The 7,708-nt window shown below is 34.1% G+C and overlaps 1 protein-coding gene across 7 annotated transcripts; it reads left to right on the forward strand.

The window, feature by feature from the left end:
* The first annotated feature begins 466 nt into the window (after window positions 1–466).
* On the forward strand, window positions 467–5,991 carry LOC140961208 (ubiquitin carboxyl-terminal hydrolase 2). 7 transcript variants are annotated; one of them, XR_012172306.1, is made up of 5 exons: window positions 467–721; window positions 1,028–1,083; window positions 1,266–4,207; window positions 5,152–5,233; window positions 5,372–5,513. XR_012172306.1 is itself a non-coding variant. In XM_073419576.1 (5 exons), exons 3-5 carry the CDS (start codon window positions 1,272–1,274, stop codon window positions 5,580–5,582), a joined length of 3,030 nt encoding a protein of 1,009 aa, XP_073275677.1. In that variant the 5' UTR covers window positions 468–721; window positions 1,028–1,083; window positions 1,266–1,271; the 3' UTR covers window positions 5,583–5,991. The 7 variants fall into 7 exon arrangements, 6 of the variants coding, with proteins under 6 accessions (XP_073275679.1, XP_073275678.1, XP_073275677.1 ...); XM_073419576.1 differs by lacking the exon at window positions 5,152–5,233 and having other exon boundaries at window positions 468–721; window positions 1,266–3,885; window positions 4,003–4,207; window positions 5,372–5,991; XM_073419575.1 differs by lacking the exon at window positions 5,152–5,233 and adding an exon at window positions 5,719–5,990 and having other exon boundaries at window positions 468–721; window positions 5,372–5,592.
* The last annotated feature ends 1,717 nt before the right edge of the window (window positions 5,992–7,708 follow it).

Consider the following 7,708-nt stretch of genomic DNA (forward strand, 5'->3'; position numbering starts at 1 on the left):
AAGACTAGTTTAATATGAGATCCGGTTAATTGTCATCCATAAATGTAACTTTTGGCGGGTTTAATACGGACCAAATTAGGCTTTTAGGAGAGTTGTTCTTCTCTTCTACCAATTCATGGAATTATGGAACCAGAAATGATGATCACCGTAACCTTATCAGTATGGTAAACACACATTATATATATCATGTTGCTGATACCATAAATGATATTTTCCATTAGTTTATTGAAACTAAATAGACTTATAAATATTTGTTTATGGGTTTTTTTTTTATCATTTTTGTTTACGATATTGGTGTTAAATAGCCTCACAAAAATCCATTCTTGACATTAAATACTAATATTTAGTTTATATTTTTCTGGAAATTTGCTTTTCTATGTAATTTTGAAAAAATCATTAAAACTCATCAAAATCTGAATTAAATACATCCCACTTAGTTTATATTTTTCCTGGAAATTTTCACCTTTTCTATGTAATTTTTTACTTCTTCTTACCTTTGATTTAGCTGTCTCTCCCCCCCGCTCCTAGCGAGAGAGAAGGGGTTACTCAAAAACCCTTTAAAATACATAAAACAGTATTATTTTTAAGAAAAAAAATCTAATCATTTTTTTGGGTGTAGATCATTAACTTCTGACATCTGGGCTTTATTTTCCCTTAATTTTTCTAACTTCGGAATTGGGATTGAAGATTATGGAGAAATTATCTTGCTTTGCAACTTCAGGTTGGTTCTTGCGCCGTTTATTTATTTTCCAGCTTTATCTCCGTTTTTCTCATTAAATGTGATGGATTGTAATTTAAATTTTTTATTGGGGTATGTTAAGTCATGAATTTAATTATTGGATTGGTTGATAGGAAGAGGAATCTTGATTATTTGTTTACTCGTTTGCTTTTCCTTAAGGATTTCTTGGATAGTTTGGCTCTTGTACAGTAGAAGATTGATTCAGTTGATGATTATTCTTATGCGACAAGTGTTTTAGCCTGTTGTTATGTCTGATTAATTTGATTGATTTTCTTGGTGTTTTTTCAGGTTATTTAGTATTTTGTTTGCAATTTTTCTGCTGAGCTGTAACTCTTTCTGGTTCAGTAAGTTTCAGTCCCTTTATGATTTCTTGTGAGCTAGATTATATATATCGATTTTTTTTTTAAAAAAAAAAAATATATATATATATATATGGGTTTATTGGTGTTTTATATTGGACGTGGAATGTTTCTTTTGCTAATTTGATTTGTGTTAACTATTTTTTACTTTCTTGAATATGTGTTAGGTTATAATGGGGAAAAAGGTCAACAAGAAGGCAAGAAGTGTTCAAAAAGAGAAGCGTGTCTCCTCACCTTCTCCTAAAATACTTCCCGAACAACGCAGCATCAATGCTGAAGCTCCTCACATTGATGGAGTTGCAGTTAAAGAAAGAGGAGTGTGTTCTCATATAGATAGAGGGATTGATTGGGACAAAGTTTCTGCCAAACTAGAGCCGTCAGAACCTTTTAAATGTGAAGATTGTCGAGAAAGTGCCTTGGATAGACGAGCAAATAAAGAAAAACCTAAACATGGGAAGAAACGAGGAATCAATTCAAAATCAGAGTTGAAAGCAATTTGGATTTGCTTGGGATGTGGGCATTTCTCTTGTGGAGGCATTGGATTCCCCACCATATCTAACAGCCATGCAGTTCGGCATGCAAAACAGAATCACCATCCATTGGCCATACAGTTTGAAAATCTTCAACTGTTATGGTGTTTCCCTTGCGATAAATTACTCACTTTTGAAAAGCCGGAAGACATAGATGAACGCAAGAATGTCATACATGAGGTTGCTAAAATGCTGAAAGCACGACCAAGTAAAGGATCCGCTATTAATGTGGAGGATGTTTGGTTTGGAAGTGGGAGTGGAACTAGTGCAATGAAATCGGAATACTCTGTACCCAACAAGGCAGATGAAAGAGTTGGCTATTCAGTAAGAGGTTTAATTAATTTGGGAAATACCTGTTTCTTTAATTCAATAATGCAGAATTTATTGGCAATAAATCAGTTGCGGGATTACCTTTTTGAATTTGATGAATCTGTTGGTCCACTTAGTGCTTCTCTGAGAAAGCTTTTCTTGGAAACCAGCGCTGAAGCTGGTTTAAAAGGTGTGATAAATCCCAGATCTTTATTTGGTAGTCTTTGTAGCAAGGCTCCTCAGTTTAGGGGATATCAGCAACATGATAGCCATGAGTTACTAAGATGTTTGCTTGATGGATTGTGTACTGAAGAGATGAGTGCTAGAAAGCAAGTCAAATCTTCGTTGGCTGATGGGACTACTTCTATAGCAAAGCCTACATTTGTAGATGCCATCTTTGGTGGACAGCTTTCAAGCACTGTTTGTTGTTTGGAATGTGGGCACTCTTCAACAATTTACGAACCCTTTTTGGACCTCTCATTGCCAGTTCCTACTAAGAAACCTCCATCCAAACGGCCTCAACCTGCCACTCGGGGCAAGAAAATCAAACCGCCTCTTAAGCAAGGCGGGAGGATTCACTCCAAAGTTAACAGAGATGAATCTATTCTTCCAGCAGAAATTGTTTCTGATCAATCAACTTTTGTCGACTCTTACAGTTTAGTGCAGCCTAGAGTACAAACTGCTGAGCTTCCAGTTGATTCTGCATCATCGATATCCATTGATTTAAACGCTGTTGTTCTTGATATGGGTTTAACACACCAAGATCTTTCAGATAGTCAGGAAGCAAAAAACCATCCAGAAGTTAATAATGTTGGAGAGCAGTCAATCTCATCGAATGTTTTAACATGGTTGGATTACCTTGAGCCAAATCTGGTGTCAAATGACTATGATGGTACCTCAGAAACTTATGAAGTGTCTGCAGACCAGGGTTCTGCAGATAAAAATGTTTTTCAGAATGATGTCTCATTACCCATTACTTTATACTGTAGGATTGGGAGTGATTTAGAATCTGAATGTGCTGTTTCGACAATGCCCTTGGATAGTTCCTGTCAGTTTAATCCTCTTGACCAAGGTATAGTAACCCATCAACAAGATGCATCTTCACAATATGTGAAGAAGCAAAATGAGATTTCTCAATCTGATGAGAAGCTCTCTACAGACCATTCATTGACCAAGGAAGTTGTCCAGCTAAATGCTGATGTAGGTCATAGCTTAGTTAATGATTCAACGGTTGAAGTGTGCTCTTCAGGCTGCGACGCTGTAAACCCGTCGCAGGTTAAGGAATCTGAAGTTATTTTTCTTCCTTATAAAGAAGATGTTTCATCTAGTTTTGAGTTATTGGGAGAAGAAATTGAGATCACTTCAGAAGTGGTCAGTGATGAACACGCTTCTCAAGAATTTGATGGCTTTGGAGACTTATTCAATGAACCTGAAGTTACCTTGGAGCTTGGGCCCTCATATCCTGCTTGTAAGGCAACTGATGCCATGAAAAATGAAGTGGGAAATAGTAGTGATTCTGATCCTGGTGAGGTCGATAATTCTGATGTTTCCGTGTCGGTCGAGAGTTGTTTGGCCTTTTTTACAAAGCCCGAGCTTCTTTCCAAGGACGAGTATGCTTGGCAGTGTGATAATTGCTCAAAAGTTTTGCAACAAGGAACAAGGAGGAAATTGCGAAAGCTTAAAACCAAAATAGTGCCAAATGGTTGGGATGATATAAATGCAAATGGTCCGTTGGAGGGTTGCAGCAATGATCTCCATGAAGTTGAGATCATCAGCGGGATGATGGAAAATGATGCATTTGATGGTTCCAATGGCAGGTTGTTGCCACACAATCAGGAGATGCATGATATCAGCAATGGCATGCTCAGCAACCATCAAGAAACCAAGATGAATATGATAGCTTGTCAATCAGAAAACCAAGTGTCTATGAAGCCAAATTTATGTCGTGGTATGTCAGAATGTTCAAGTTCCAATAGTCAAATTCTTGATTCATGCTGTGGTAAACGTGATGCTGATAGTGTTGGGCTTACTGAAACTGATTTATTGCCTGAAAAATGTGAATCAGAGGTGAGTGAGGGAGAGGAGGTGGACTCAAAGAGTCTCAAAGTAAAGAGGGATGCAACTAAGAGTATACTAATCAGTAAGGCTCCTTCTGTGTTGACAATCCATCTAAAGAGGTTTAGTCAAGATGCTCGAGGTCGCTTGAGTAAATTAAATGGACATGTGAATTTCAGAGAGACAATTGATTTCAATCCATATATGAAGCCCAGGTATATTTTTCTTCACCTTCTATAATTTGGTGAACTATTGTCTTGGAGATTATTTGATGTTATTTAAGTGGCATTGGGCAAACTCTGTCTATGAAAGTTGAACCATTAATCATCAATTATTACGAGGCTAGATAGTGATGTTACAACCTAGAAAATGCGACATTTTGAATCTAAGCTCGCAGAAATTTTTTTTATTATTTGTGTGTGGGTTTCATCCAAAAAATGGAGTCATTGTTAATATGATGAATATGGACTTGATGCAACTTATGCTACCATATATATTTGAAGATATTTTTATGCCTTGATTGTCCAGAAAAAAATAATTGTTTGAGATTTCTTTTTAACCACTTTGTACTCTTCAACTTTGAGTTTGCTATCAAACAAGCTACACATTTATCTAATGTTTTTTCTTTCAATACTTTGGCTTGACGTTTATGGATGTGAAATGTAGTACTTACTTTCAGACGTGAACACTGTTATATGACTGAAGACTCAAAGATAATTGGTTCATGAAGGAGATTATAAAACGGGTTTTAATGACCATTGTACTATTTCCATTAACCTGGAAACATAAAAAGGAACCTCAATTTCTTGCAATACAATTTTTCTCATGTAACTTGTAGTGTTTGTGAATTTGGTTCAAGTTGGTGTCTTATGGGGACTGAGGAGGAATTTAGTATAAAACATGCAAATTTCATAATCAGTCATATTCTGATTTTGTGCTCTCTATGTTAAATTCAGTTAAAGTCATTTTTTTTTTACTTTCCCTTTGTTAAGTTCACTTAGTCACATATATGGTAACTTGATTATTGACCAAATTATCTATTATAAATTATAAACACATGATAAGAGGTATATCATGAAACTGGTTGAGCAAGTGTGTTGTATGCAACATATTCCAAAGTCAATTCACACACATCGGAATTTCATATTATTTTTTACAGAAATGATTCATAGAAGCTAAGAGAACTCCCCAACAAGACCTTGTTGTTATTCAAAGTTGCACCAATCTTGTTGAGAAACTCTGTACATTCGACTGACTGCAGAATCTTGCCTTCATGATAGAATTTGTCATAGCGCAGGAATAAGTGGCTGATACTGTCGCATTTCTTCCCATAAAATTTGATGATCTCTTCTCATGCTCTCTTCAAATTGTATCCGCAGGTGCACCAATGGAGAAAAGCGCACTTACCGTCTCCTTGGAGCAGTCGAGCACAGTGGAAGCATGAGGAGTGGCCATTATGTGGCATACATGAGAGGAGGCCAAGGAGATAGCACCATTTGGTATTATGCCAGTGATACTCACATTCGTCAAGTTTCGTTGGAAGAAGTTCTTAGCTGTGAGGCCTACATTTTGTTCTATGAAGGAACTTGAGGATACTCGGGTTTTATTGTATTGTTTGTCAACGTTCCCACCACCATCACAACCATTATTAACTTAGCACCCTTTGGGAGGGAAAACCTCCCCGTTCTCTATAGTTCAACTATACGTCCCTGCTTCCATTTTTCAGGCGCCACACAAGCTACTCTCGAAGTATCTGGGAAAACAGAGGTTTTCGAGTTGGGCTTCAAAATTATTACAGTATATGATCTGGTTTTTTGGTGACCTGGTGGACTTATATTGAGGGAGTGAGATACCTGAGTGAGTGTACAAACATATGATTACTCAACAGTTAGTACACAATTTTTGAAGTGCAATCAGCTCATAAACATGTTCTTTTAGAGTGAGAAACAATAAAACTTTAATTTTTTCCCTTTTCCATTTGTTATTTATTTATTTTTGCCCAATTTCTGCAGTTTTCAGTTCATTCTCTTTGGGAGAGACTCATATCACTGCGTTACTTATTTATTTTTCTAGTGTTTTTGAAGTCTTTTCCCTTCTTTTTTTTTTTATTGTTCATTTGTGATATTTGCACAAAATAAGTTCAGTTTCCAAATTGATATTTCATTAATTAACAGTTTTGTATGCAATAAGTGTGTATCATCTTATTCACTGTTATAGAGGTTAAAAGGAAATTGAATTTACTTAATAATCTATACCATATTAACGAACTTAGGCTCTTATGTTAAAAAAATTCGATGTCATGTTTCCTTTTTAATTAAATAAAAATTTCAGCATATATATCTATTTAAATTTTATCCAAATCTTTATCCCAATTCAAACTATCATATCATCTCTAATTTAAAAATTATTATAAAAAACAAAAATCTTATAAAAATAATCTAAATAATTTTTTTATTTAATTTTAAATTTTTTTACGAGAGAATTTTTTGCTATCCACCCATCATATGCAATGAGATACTAATTTTGAATAAAAGTGTGTAATCTACTTTTTAGAATTTTTAACCAAATACAAACTTAAATAAACATATTAATAAAAATTAAATAAAAGAATTCAACTACATTTTCATTTCCTTTCATTCCATATTATATCAACAAAAATTTCACATAAAGATTTAAAATGTTTTCATCGGAGATTATTCAAATAACACAACTATCATAATAATTCCGTAACAAAATAAAAATAATAATAATTACTGATGCATGTTGTTAACTTATTATTATAAATTGACATTTTTATGTTCATCTTTCCTAATTTTGTAGAGATAATTTATCCTCTTAAATTTTACAAACTTTCTATTGTATTTTATCACCAAAACTCATGTGAGATGGTCTCACAAATCAATTTTTTTAGACGAATCTCTGACCCGATTCAACACATGAAAAATATTAATTTTTATGTCAAAGTATTACTACTCTTCATGATAGCATGGCTCAAGTCAACTTGTTTCACAGATATACATTCGTTAAACCGTCTCACAAAATACTTATTTTTATTTTATATACTGACAAAATTATATCCGATATAAGTTGTAAAATACAAAAATACAACTTTCATGTATAATAAATACACAAAAATAAAGTAATTTTTTAATAAAACTAATTTTCAGTCATAAACCACATTAAAATATCATTCTATTATCATAATATATTTTTTTCAAAACATTTAAAGATAATATATCAATTTATATCACTAGATATTATAATTGCCGAACTAGTATTATTATTTTAAAGATTGATCGTTTGTCGTTTTATAATTCTGTGGGGACCCGGACGCTAATTCATTTCTTAATCATCTTTGGGACTAATTGGATCAATTAAATAAGTTGGGTCTAATTTTTTTTTTTATACAAGTGCGGAACATATCATAATCAATCTAATATAAACATTAAAAGTAAAAGATACAAGTCTTGTACGAAATACATTCATCACAAACTAAGGTTCAACATCTACATATCTAATGTTGAAACCAACTCTACTTCTGGGCCCGGATCTCCAGGCTAATCTTGTTCTCTCATCCTCTTCTGGACCCCGATCTTGTCCCACCTGTTGTCATGCACACATACAGATACAACAACAGCCGGATAACTCCGGTGAGAATATAATTCCCAATATAAACCAAGTATACATGCATTTCATATAAAATCATATAAGAAAGC

The sequence above is a fragment of the Primulina huaijiensis genome, chromosome 16 (assembly GCF_012295235.1).
Source record: "Primulina huaijiensis isolate GDHJ02 chromosome 16, ASM1229523v2, whole genome shotgun sequence".
NCBI lineage: Eukaryota > Viridiplantae > Streptophyta > Magnoliopsida > Lamiales > Gesneriaceae > Primulina > Primulina huaijiensis.